Source organism: Mus caroli, unplaced genomic scaffold (genome assembly GCF_978045245.1).
Source record: "Mus caroli unplaced genomic scaffold, Mus_caroli_1 scaffold_3, whole genome shotgun sequence".
In the NCBI taxonomy this organism is placed as follows: domain Eukaryota; kingdom Metazoa; phylum Chordata; class Mammalia; order Rodentia; family Muridae; genus Mus; species Mus caroli.
The window spans coordinates 56,773,628-56,786,525 of record NW_028227258.1 but is presented as its reverse complement, the minus strand read 5'-3'; the positions used below and the strand labels follow the sequence as shown (position 1 = coordinate 56,786,525).

The window sequence follows — 12,898 nt, the reverse complement described above, 5'->3', positions numbered from 1 at the left end:
CTTTCCACTCAAAGACACCACAGTTAAGAAAAGGAGGCTGCTCCCATCAAGTGAAATTAGTGCAAGGCATTCAATGCAGGGAAGGCTGGCTTAAGGGAATATAAACTCTTCACTGTTCAAATACCTATTTCATCCCCATTATCAGTACAGGCAAAAGCCAGACAACCTCCACTCCTAAGTCACATTTACCTTGCAGTTCACTAGGGGAATGGGTGAGGAAGAGTGAGCTGTCACAGTGTAATCTATCAAGAACAGAGAACTGAACATCACTTGATACTTTATACTGGTATCCTCTTGTGTAGAATGTCTTAATGGGCATTTTTCTTCAAAAAAAAATATAACCTAGCTCAAATATTAGTTACATGTCATAGCTAAATATAGAAGTTTTTTTGTTTTTTTGTTTTTTTTAAAAAAAGAAAGAAAAAAAAAAAAAGTAAAGTCAACAGCAAAGAAGATGTGATGCCTAGAATAAAAAGCAGGCACGCTGCCCTCTAGAGCCCGGTTCTTACTCTAGTTCGTGGCTCTTTTTGGAGCTTCTCACCTAACTCTCCTAGTTACAGGGCAGCTGGGAGAGTGAACTGCTGCTTGCCAACAGTGCAGTCTTACTTATCTCACCCGGTTGTGCTTCTGGCATAAACAACATTTCCTGTAAATGGCATTGTCTTGTTCTGGGGGAAAGGGCCCCACACAGTTCATCTGGTCAAGCTTACAGAGCCCAGGAAGATTTCTATGTACCTACCCTCCTGCCAGCCCTCTCACCAGAGTTCACATTTCTGTCCAGCCTCCCTCCTGTCTATTAATGCCTAAGTGAAGACACAGCATGTTAATTAGAAGACTCCTAAGCTATGGGCAATCCTAATCCCTCTCTGCCTCTTCCCTCACTCTAGCAGTGTCTTCCCATAGAGCCCCAACTGGTACGACTCTGTGATCTTCCTGTTTTGGTTTTTCAAATGCTGAGACTACAGGTGTGTGTCCCTCTTCCTGGCCTACTCTGAGCGTTCCTATAGAGTGCCACGTGAGCGCAGTACTGCTATTTCCAGTCAGTCCTTCAATTTTCTGTTAGTACTTTATGATTTAAAAAAAAAAGTATTCTAGAAAAGTTCAAAAACGGAATAGTAAAATCAGATTTAAAACTTTTGGAGATAATTAAAATTTAAAGATATTAAGATGCTAAAATGTTAAAGTTGTCAGCCATGCAGCCTGTGGCACTATTATCCAATAAGAAAGCTAACCCATGCAAAACTCTTGTATACAGTCTTTGGACAATGACTGACTCTGGGACAGTATTGTATATTAGCTTCCCAAAACTCATAGGAACTTATGAAGCAGACACTGGGAGGAATGCTCACTGTAGTAGCTCATCTATGGCTCCCAGAGTGGTAAAATAAACGGGGACAGGATTACAGACTAGCTACAACCAAGCACACGGATACTACACTGCTCAACTGGAGAAGTGTGGAAAGGCATTTGCAGAACTGACCTATGAATGCCAGACTGCTGCATTTGCTCAGGCTGAAGCACAAGCACAGCAGTGTGGCTAAGTTACAACTAGCTGCTTCTTTCTACCACAAATAAAAACAAGACTACCAAAGGGCATTCATTTGTCCTGGAATCCTGAGCTAAGAGAACAGGAGTTATTTTTGTTATCTTTATTTTTCTGAATTTAGTACTTCAAATAGAGAACTAGAGAAATGTGGAAAGAAGGTAAACACTGCCTGATAGTCTTAAGTGAAGCCATTTTGTAAAAGAAGATAGAAGAGTGAGCACTCTGAAGTCACAGACTATTGGACAAAATCAACTCATGGCTGAGGTTGGTGGGTAACCAGCAACTTTATACAACTAATCCTGAAAGGCAGTATGGAGTATTTCAATACATACGTGACGATGACCCCACTGCCTAGGTTCTAATGGTTCTACCATAAATTACTATACTACTTTTGGCCTTTTGGCCAAAAGCATAAACAGGTTTTTGCCTAAGCAGGTTTCGTCATTTATAAAATGGGTTGACTTGACCCACCTCCTAGAGCCATACATAAGGATAAACTGATACCTGTAAAGGACTGTCTGGCACATATGATAATGGACTTCAGGTATCATCATCACCACCTTATTATAAACCCCTTCTCATCCAAACATTTTAAATCTGTTCTATAGGTGCTCAGGTTATCTAGACTTCTTAAACTGGAAGATCCACACACAACCCCCAACTCCCAAGCTTACATTTATCAAATTATACCAAAATGAGTTCTCCCACACTTCCCGTACTGTCTGAGTTTACATTTTGTTCTGTAAAGAACTCAAATGTTCTTATATTATTTTATCTCAGTATCATTTGAGAGTGGGCAGAGAATCTCAGAATCTTACATTTGAAAATTGTTCCCACAGAATTTACTTTAGAAAGGGTGAGAAGAGGGATAGCTAATTTGCTACAGTCTATAGACGAATCAGTTTGTGACAACCCAAAATATAGAATCTACTCCTATGAGGTATATATAGAAAATAATTTGGTAAGTTAGGCTAAATTTGCATTTACGGATTGTGAATCTGCTCCTGCGCTCCCCCTGTGGTCTCTCCCTGGCTTACACCGCTACCGCTCTCCTGGCCTCCCGGGAAGCTCTCAGTTTCCCCCAGACCCTCATTTCCTTCCGCTTGCTCCGACTCTGTCAGAAACCAAACAAACAAAAGTCACAATCAATAAGTAACTTAAGTAAAAAGATAAAAATGCTACCTGCTTCTATATAAAATGCTATGAGAAGCCTGGATCCTGGTTTATTCCCACATTCATACCAAGCTTCTCTTTCTCTTTTTTCAAAATTAAGGGTTTCAAGTTTGTCTACAGAGCAGTGGGTTTCATCATAGCACCCTCAGACACGCCATAACACTTCGTCTCATTCATTCCCTTTCCTAGTGTCCTGCCCCTCCCGACTCCAGGCAGGCAGTTCTCTTCCCTCTCCCAGTTAGTCCCTGAGATGGATTGTATATGCTCAGCCCAGGGAGTGGCACTATTAGAAGGTGTGACCCTGTTGGTGTAGGTGTGTCACTGTGGGTGTGGGCTATCAGACCCACTTCCTAGCTGCCTAGAAGTCAGTCTTCTCTTAGAGGACAGCAGATGAAGATGTAGAACTCTCAGCTCTGCCTGTACCATGGCTGCCTGGACACTGCCATGTTTCCACCTTGATGATATTGAACTGAACCTCTAAAGCTGTAAGCCAACCACAATTAAATGTTGTCCTTACAAGGACTGCCTTGGTCATGGTATCTGCTCACAGCAGTAAGGACTAAGAGTCCCTCCTCTGCTTTCCAATTACATGTTCTCCATTTCCACCTTCCTTAAGATCTCTTCCCCCGCTGGGCAGTAGTGGTGCACACCTTTAATCTCAGCACTTGGGAGGCAGAGGCAGAGGCAGGCAGATTTCTAAGTTTAAGGTCTATAGAGTGATTTCCAAGACAGTCAGGGCTACACAGAGAAACCTTGTCTCAAAAAACAAACAAACAAACAAATCTCTTCTCCTACCACAATCCCCCTTCTGATTTTATCACACACACACACACACTCTGACTCATGCACTGTCACAGAATGCATATTTAAATCCAGGGTCTAAATATAAGAGAAAACTATAGATTACATATAAGAAAAATTACATATAAGAGAAAACATGGTATTTGTTATCTGAGTCTGGCTTATTTCTTGTTTTTACTTTGACTTGGTTTTGGAGGCAGTGTCTTACTCTAACACCTGACTAGCTCCACAGTCCTCGTGCTGGGATTACAGGTCTGAGCCACTACAACCACCCTGTCACTGACTTCCTAAGGGAAAGCTAAGTGTGTTGTCAGAAAAGAGTCAAAATAATTTAACCTTCCAAATAGCTTACCAAAAGACATTTCCAACACACATTTCCCAAGTTCTAGGGGGAAAAAAAGAACTGAACAGACTGGATTACAAAACAACATGAAAAATAAGGAAACATGGAAATATGAAAATTAATCCTATTGGGAAATGGAGTTTGAAAACTAAGAATCCCAGGCTTCAGCAGATGTCTCCGTGCCGTCCCTACAAGGGCTTCCTTTTGTACAATTTTTCAGTTCAAAAAACAGCAATCTGTATGACTGACATTTTTAGTTTCTATATTCTTAACTATATCCTATAATAAAGTCACATTAGAGTCAACACATAAAAATTCTGATTATAACAATTTAAAGATATATATATTCTATAGACTGCCATGTATATGCTTATACAAATATTTTCCTTCAATGGAAACAAACACATTATACAGCAACTCCGTCAAGAAAAATCAATGTAAAGGGAAAAAAATCTATGTGGCAGCTCCCAATTTCAGTCATCTACATCTGAGTTTAAACTTGTCAAAGATCAGAACTGAACAACTAGATCTTCTAGAGCAGGCAAGTCCAATGTATAATTCTACAGAGAGAAGAGTTTCTGCACTTACTCTGAAAAGCAGGTGGGCATACTATAAATGTTTGCTGGAATGGATCTGTCTGAGTGCAGATCTGGGTGGTTCCAGGTTGTAAGGAAACACCCTGCTGGGCAACTCCAGGCACTGGTGCTGCCGACGATGGGTACAAAGCCGATTGGTAGTTTAGCAGCGAGACATCTGAATTAGCCAGAGAAAGGGTAGCTGCTGCTGCAGTAGAGCTGGAAGCTAGAACACTGGCCTGAAACATCAAGATCACACAGAGACGGTATTAGAAGATGGAAGTACACAATATGCACATCTTCATTGTTTTGTTTTTCCATACAGGGTTTGTCTGTGCACCCAAGGCTGATCTAGAACCCACTTTGTAGACCAGGCTGGCCTTGAACTCACAGAGATCCCCCTGTCTTTTCCTTTCCAAGTGCTGGGACTGAAGGCATGTGCACTACTCACACACCCTGCCCTCCTAGCTCTCAAATTTTTTTTTTTAAAGAAAAACTTTTGAGGCTGACTCTTATGTAGTCCAGGCTGGCACCAAAGTCCTTATCTATCCAAGAGTGACATTTGAACTTTTGATCCTGTCTCATCATCTGGGTATGGGACCACCATACTTGCTTTATGCAATGCAGAGGATATAATGTTGGGCCATTATGCATGCTAGCAAGCACTCTGTCAACTGAGCTATATCCCTAGTCTTAAAAAAATAAAAATTAAAACAGAACAAAAGGTTTATTTACTTTGTTTTGTTTTTTAGAACAAGGTCTTCCTATGTAGTTCTAGAAGGCCTAGAATTCATCATGTAGACAGGCTGGCTGAGACCTCAGAGACCTGTCTACCTCTCTCTGCCTGAATAAGGTGTACAGCACTACATCCAGCTTTATAGCCTTTTATTTTTTTAAAGCATTTATTTGTTTATTGCACCATCTGCAAATGATGTCAAAGGACAAGTTGAGGGAGGGTCAGAGCTCCCTTCTTACCATATGGGTTCTGGGAGTCACAGGCAGGGTGTGGGGCATGGCAGCAAGCGCCCTTCCTCATGATGGGGCCATCTTGTCAGCCCAGAACAAAACTTTAAAATGTAATACTAGTTATCTTTGAAATAACTCTCTAAGTTTTCCAGGGCCAGGAATACACAGCTCAGGAATACGGTAATACAGTGTTTGCCTAGATCCCATCTCCAGAACCAGAAATAAGCAAGCAGAGAGCGGTGCTATGAAGGGAAGGAGAGTCAGCACATGAGGAGTGGCACATGGTTACACTGGTTCTGTCTGGGATGTGACGTCACAAAGCTTGCTATGTCAGCAGCATGCTTCATAGGAGAGTCCACTGAAACTCATAAGCACTTACAGGTTTTTAAAAAGTACACCAAACTAAAAAACTGAGCTTATATTCTTAGAAAGACTTTTAGAGAGACTTTTCTTATTAGCAAGCAAATATAATACCACTTTTTTTAAAGGTTTATTTATGTATATGAGTACACATAAAATCCTATTGAAAAAGAGTAAATTACTTGATCAAGCTTAGTAATCTAGCAGCAACAAGTAATTCAATATTCAGAGCCCATGTACACTCAGTCTTATAAGGACATGTATTTAAATACTGTCCGAATATGGCTGGCAGGTACACCTTTAGTTGGTCTTTTATTATGTTTGCCAATTCTTTTCTCATAACAGAGAAGACTGAGCCCGAAAATGGCCTGCATTATTATCACACATGCATGATACCTGTGAGTGTGGGCATGCGTGTTCCACAGTCTGAGGACAACTTTTGGACAAACATAGTTTTCTACCATGACTTTTCATGATCAAACTGAGGCCCCCAGGCTTGCATGGCAAGGACTTTTACCTGATGAGCCATCTTGCCCAGGCCCTCACACAGAAAATGCAGAAAATGCTAAAGAAGCAACAGAAATAGCAGCATAGGACTGGTCTCTCTTACTGCCTCTGCCCCACCCAGGCTCGAGTTCCCACAGTCCCTCACTGAGTACCTGATTGTGCACTGTGTTGAGCTGGTTGCTGAAGCTCATGGTTAGATTTGTGCTTGTATTTGGAGCGACATGTGTAGTGAAGGGACTCTTGATCTGACTCACTGTGTCATACATGTGAACCCTCCGCTTGCAGATCTCCATGTTCTGGAAACAGGATTTAACGCTGAAAAAGATTAGAAATACACTAAATGAATGCTGGAGTTAAAACAACAAAAAATTTAAAACAGACATGGAACAAAGTATTTGTTTCCAAATATTTTCAGAAAGAAGAACCAAGGGTTTTTATAACAAGAAGAAAAATAGACACCTCTCTCAGAGTCCCACAACTTTTCAGAAAGAAAAGCACCAGTGAGTCAATACACCGGCAACAAAATGACTGCTGACCTGACAGCGCCCTGAAAATAAGATGGCAACTCCACCAAGAGGCACACAACGGCACAAACCCGACTATCCCATACTCACTGGTTACTGTGTGGGAAGTCCAGGAGGTGATTCATTGTCACAAACTGGTGGTTGAGAGTTTTCAGGGGCGTGATTCTCTTATCTGCATCAATCGTCAGCATTTTCTTTAGAAGATCAATATACTCTCTCCGATCGGCTTTCTCTGCTAACATATCTGTTCCCTCTAAGTCTGTAGACATATTTACCTTTGGAAGCAAAGAAAATTAGAAATATTGTATTTCTTGACTTAAATAGTAGATTAAGAGCTTACTGTGTCTGCTTTTCTCTCCAAACAAGAGAAAGCAGATATTTAATATAAGCATTTTAGAAAAGAAAAAACTGGGGAAATTAAGTTTAATTACAGAATAATAATTCCACAGGAGGAAACTCTCTGCCTATGTGGTACAAAAGAGCTAAATTGACTGTTGGCATTAACATTTTGAAAGTTATTCAGCAAAAATAAGTTTGTTATTATTGAAATAAACAAGTTTCTATTATTGAAAAAATGAAATGGCATAGTACAAAGCAGTTAAATTTGGAATGCAGTAAGCATTCTTATGTGGACTGTGGGAGTCACACTCAGGATGTGGGGTGTGGTAGCAGGCCCCCTTCCTCATGATGGAACCATCCTGTCAGCCCAGAACGAAACTTTCAAATGTAATGCTAGCTCTCTTCATTAGCTAACACAATTGGCAGTAAATGTGAGCTCTTAGACAATTACTTATGAGGTAGAGAAAACAAGACAAGACAAGAGAGAAACCTTTATAAATATTCCTCCAAAATAACAAGATCAGTAAGCAAAAACAAAGGAGAACAGACGCAGGCTGACTGCTGCTTACGAGGGTAAAAGGTTTCAGGTTTTAGAGCCTGGAGATTTTGGAATATTTATAGCCAAGCTTGGGGGCTTTAATCCCAGCACTCAAAAGCAGAGGCAGGTGAATCTCCATGAGTTTGAGGTCAGCCTGGTGAGTTCCAGGACAGCCAGGGTTACACAGAGAAACCCTGTCTTGAAACAAAATAAAGCAAAAACAACAATAAAAACTAATTCAGAATATCTGCACAGTCTTCATCAGTTTAACAACCTTAACCCAAAAACTCCAACTCTGAAACCTTCAAAATCTGAAAGGTTTTTTAGTACCTCTTGGTGCTTAAAGAGCTACAGATTTGAGTTTCATGATGTTTGGGTTAAAGAAAATTCAAATCAAGCATCTTCAAAGTATCCTGTTGAGATTTGGTCTAACACTATGCATTGTAATGCTAAATTCTATTCCCAAGAGTCTAGGCCTACAAGCTTTGGTTGTGTAAACCTTGTTCCTTGTTAAATAAAAGTGACTACAGCCAATAACTGGAGGGATTAGAGGTAGGTGGATTTAGGCTGGAGGAGGAGAGAGGAGGCATGAGGAAGAAGGAGGAAGCCAAGGTGAGGGGAGAGGACCCATGAGCACATGGCCAGAAGAAACAGCAAGTATCTGGGGTACACTGCTGGGGAGGTAGCCAGGCCAGCAGTTAGCAGAGTAGATTAGAGGTGACCCCAGTAATTGTCAGAGCCATATAAAATAACCGTGGTATGAGCCTCATCTATGTGTCAGCTAGTCAGGGATAAACTTAGATTGTTAGGACCACAGTATCCACTATTAGGATTCAGATGTTCTTTTGAGACAGGCTAACTCCATGAAAAGTTTCAAATTGGTGGTCTAGGAAAAACCCCAGGCAGGCTTCAGGAAGCTAGTCAGGAACTAGAAAGTGCCCGGCCACCTAACCTGAAGCAAGGACAATGGGTCAGGGATTTCCAGGTCCCTGTAACAGGTTCCAGCCCCCACGCCTAGGTAATGGAATGTCCTCAAAGATGGACTAAGATAAAGGCCACTTACCCCAGACTTGCTCAGTAACAATTTCCAACCCCCATGCCAGGTAATGGGATGCCCTTAGAGATGGAGTAGGCTAGAGGTCACCAGGAATCCCCTAATGTGCTTTAAATCTAGCCTGAGAGCTCATTTTGGACTGAGGGACCCCTGGTCTTCTGCTCTTCCATATTGTTTGAGTCTGAAGTATCACAACTGACCCTTACACTTTTATTTAACACATGGCAAAGTATTAGCACATATAATTATTAAAAATGTCTCTAGAGAAGCATGTCACACTTACCTGAGCCATGTCATCTAAACAGTTAAAAATGTACTTCCGAGCTTCTTTTGACTTTATTCCAGTTTCCAATTCATGTTCTTCAGGTGTCTATAAAACATGAATTTTTTTACAACTTTACATTATTTTTACATTTTCATTTTAATCTGAAGCCAGAATACTGAGATTGTATTGTACAGTGTCAACTACAGAAGGCAAAGATAGCACCCTGAAAATTTTGCAGTGGAGAAGTATGGCCATCCTTTCAGCAATTCTAAAGGGGGCTGGTGCGGTCATGCCCCAGAGCACTGAAGGTCAGGTGACTGGGATGTTATTGTCTCTTAACACTTCTTGAACATGGACACCATATGCCAATACTGTTTACTAGACTCAGAGGCAGAGGATCTTGAGGTAACTTGATTTCTCACAATGAAGGAGTAGGCTCAGAATTAAAGACTCTTATTTCAGGAGACCTCTAAGGCCTGAGTGTGAGGAGTTAGAAGTGAGATCTCCGTGGCAGCCATCACTCCACTTCCCTAGCTCCCATACTTACTGAGCACTGCTCTCCAGTTCCCCTCAGCTACTGATCCTGTTTATGCAGCACAGCCTCAGCCAGCTGAATTGGCTTCATTATCTCGGTTTTTATCCCAGCATAAGGCTAAACAGATTATAATAAGTTTTCAAGGGATTCTCTCTCCTGCAAACATACCCCTCCCCCACTTTCCCTCCTCTAAGTCAAGACATTATTCACTAAAATCTAAATCCAAAGTTGGGGTAGGGGTACAGAAATGGGCTGTACAGTAGGAAGACATACCTTAAGCCTCCACAGTGGGTACCCCAAATTAGGATCTCTGTTAAAAAACCTGGTTGTTTTTGTTCCGGCACTGAGAAGATACTCAGCTGGCAGGCCTTGTGTTTGTGAAATATAGCGAATCTGAAACATCAAAACCATCAAACATCAATTTCAAGTGGAAAAAAATTATCAAAAGCTTTTACACTGAAATAGTAACTCTGGCCAGAAAAGGAGTGTGTCATGAAGTAACTCTCTGACCAGCACAACTGAAATGCACTGTAAAAATCTATACACAGAATGCACAGCCATAGGGAATAGCCAACTATTTACTTAGTAACTACTGTGAAGTACAATTTTTAACAAAACTCAGTTCTGAAATATTTTTAGTGCAATCTTTTTTTCTCATGTCAGACTTTTAATAAAAAGTTGCAAAACAAACAAACAAACAAACAAACCTAGATTTCTGGGACAGAGCAGAACAGTTCCTAGCCTAGTTCAGAATAAGTAACGAAGAGCCTGGAGCAGTGCAGGAGCAGTGGAAAGCCGGGATGTAGCTGAGAGGTGCTGAGGCCACAGTTAATGCAGTCTCACGTGTGCATGTCACACACACATGCAAATTACGTGGGAACTGTGGGCACTAGTAGAGCACTGGTTCCAGTTAAGAGCACTGCTGCTCTGGCAGAGGATCTGGGTTCAGTCCCCAGCACCCACAGGGCATTTTACAACTGTTAACCCCAGTTCTAAGGGCCCTGACATACATGTAGGCAAAACACTCAAACTATATACATTTAAAAGAATTTATCAAGTGTATTATGCAGTTATCAGCATGTAATCTTTCTTATAATGTCTTTCTTGATCTACAGCCTGAGAGACGACAAACATTTTTTACTCCTCAATGAGTTCCTACACTAACCCAAATCCTGGGTGGATCAAAGACCCTAAATATAAGAACTTAGAATTATAATGCTATCAGAAGAAAACTAATATGGAAGCTGTATAATACTAGTTTGTTTGGTTTTTTTTCAACTATTTCTTGGCTATAATACCATAAAGTACAAACAAAAGAAGCAAAGACAGGCAAACTAAGCATCAAAGTAAAAAATATTTGTGTTCCAAACACCATCATCAATCTGAAAAGGAGCCCACAGAGTGGAAGGAGGCATGGGAAAATCCCATTTGGCAATGGTTAATACAGAGTAGAAAGAACTACAACTTAACAACTAAAAACCAATAACCACAGTAAAAAAAATCAGCAATGAACCTAAACAGACATAAAATATCCCAATGATCAAGAAGGGCATGGAGAACAATGTCCAGCATCACTAACTATTTAGAAGTGCAAATCTAAGTGACAACAGAACACATTCACAAAGATAGCTAATCTTAGAAAAAGCAAAACTACATACTGTCTACCTGGGAAGAATGGAAACACTCAGGTATTGCTGCTGAAATGTTGAGGTCTCTTTCCAAAATATTTAGTGGCCCTTCAGAAAGGGAAGTACTGCTACTCTGTGACCTAGCAATTCCACTCCAAGCTACATATGAAAATGTAGGATTTTGCTCATTTGGCAGAATAATTACCTACATGTATAAGGTTGTATGTAGCACTATTAAACCAAGGGGAAAAAGGAAGGAAAGATGGACACTGGATATTTACTCAGAAGCAGTACTCATGGGCAGGCTACTAACAGACAACTCGTGGTGTGAACACGCAATGAAGCATCACTGAGCCATAGAAAGCAATGCTCTGATACAAGTAAAGGATGTGTGTCACACAACAGCACACTTTCCATGTGATGAATATTTATGATATGCCAGAGTAGGCAGATTTATAGAGAGAAAGAATAGATTAGTACTTGTATAGAACTAAGAGAAACTGAAAAGTTTGGAGGATAAAATTAACAGCTAACAGATTCCAGATGTCATCCAATGACAGAATGTTCTAAAACTGATAATGGTTGTGGATTCCTGTAAACACACTAAAAAAAACCCACCAACCTGTACACGTCAATGTTTGACAGTATGTAAATTCTAACTCTATATCATTATTTTTATAAAAGCAAACAAAAAATCTTAGTTGGACCCTGCTATATGAATCCTTTTGTATTGCCCAGATGGACCAAAATAATCTATTCCCAAATCCTGCTCGCCAGCAGCATCCTATTTATTTGGCCCAGGCAAACTACTTCCTCCTACCTCCCATTAACAAATTGCACAGAAATTTACACAAGGACCAACCATATCCTTTCTTTACAAGGAAAGCTCTGATGACTATCTCTGCTTCTAAATCCAATTGTTCTTGTTTCCACTTCCTAGGACCGCTATGACACTTGAGCTGGTGCTACACAATAGTTAGGCTAGGAACTGCATTCCTGGAGGCTATAATTGCTTAGAGCAGGATCCACGAATCCCCTCAAGATGTGCAAATCAAAGTGTGTCTATTTGGTGGGCAGAATCAACAGCTTCCGTTATATTCTCAAAAGAGTTTTAAAAGGACTAGGAATGTTCTGAGTCCATCGAGATCATGAATGTGCATCATTTCCTATCCCTTGTACTTTTTTCTTGTAGATTAGAAAGCCAGTTTGTTTCTTGCAAGGTAGGAAAGATTAAAAACTTACAAAGCACAACATAACTGGTTACTTACGAACAACCTATTTCATAACTCATTCCAAGTTGCTTCAAAAAGGAGACAGTTCAATGGTAAGAGAAAAGGGTTTGCCTTTTTACTTTCTAATTACAAATAATTATTTCTCAAACACCAAAAATACCCAAAAAACAAAACAGCAACAACAACAAAACAGCAGCGTATGCACCTGCAGACTAGTGAACTGCAAGTCTTTGCTATTAAAGAGCTGACGATTATTGTGCAGCCTTTTTTTTTTAAGAGCAAGAAATGGGAATTGAAATTATTTCCACAGCCAAACTTTCTTGAATGATGGTTCAATTTCTTCAGAAACAGTAGCTCACCTTACATATTAGCATTACTTTTTCAGTTCATCAGTTGGTGGCACACACCCATCCAGGGTTTGGGAGAGGCCAGGGGAAAAGGAATTCAAGGCCAGTCTCTACACCACCGTAAGTTCAAAAGCTATTTTCTACCTCAGACGATGGCTCTCATAG

The 12,898-nt window shown here is 40.5% G+C and overlaps 1 protein-coding gene across 3 annotated transcripts in view; it reads right to left on the bottom strand.

The window, feature by feature from the left end:
- Positions 1-12,898, bottom strand: part of Hipk1 (homeodomain interacting protein kinase 1) — a 51,586-nt gene that overhangs the window by 14,445 nt on the left and 24,243 nt on the right. For 2 of the 3 annotated variants that reach the window (XM_021158974.3, XM_021158973.3), the window contains exons 4-8: positions 9,800-9,919; positions 9,010-9,096; positions 6,886-7,070; positions 6,424-6,586; positions 4,452-4,677 (exon numbers count right to left, since the gene is read on the bottom strand). In XM_021158974.3, the coding sequence (XP_021014633.1) occupies positions 4,452-4,677; positions 6,424-6,586; positions 6,886-7,070; positions 9,010-9,096; positions 9,800-9,919 (781 nt within the window). The remainder of the gene's footprint in view (positions 1-4,451; positions 4,678-6,423; positions 6,587-6,885; positions 7,071-9,009; positions 9,097-9,799; positions 9,920-12,898) is intronic. The other variant, XM_085835606.1, reaches the window with a different exon arrangement.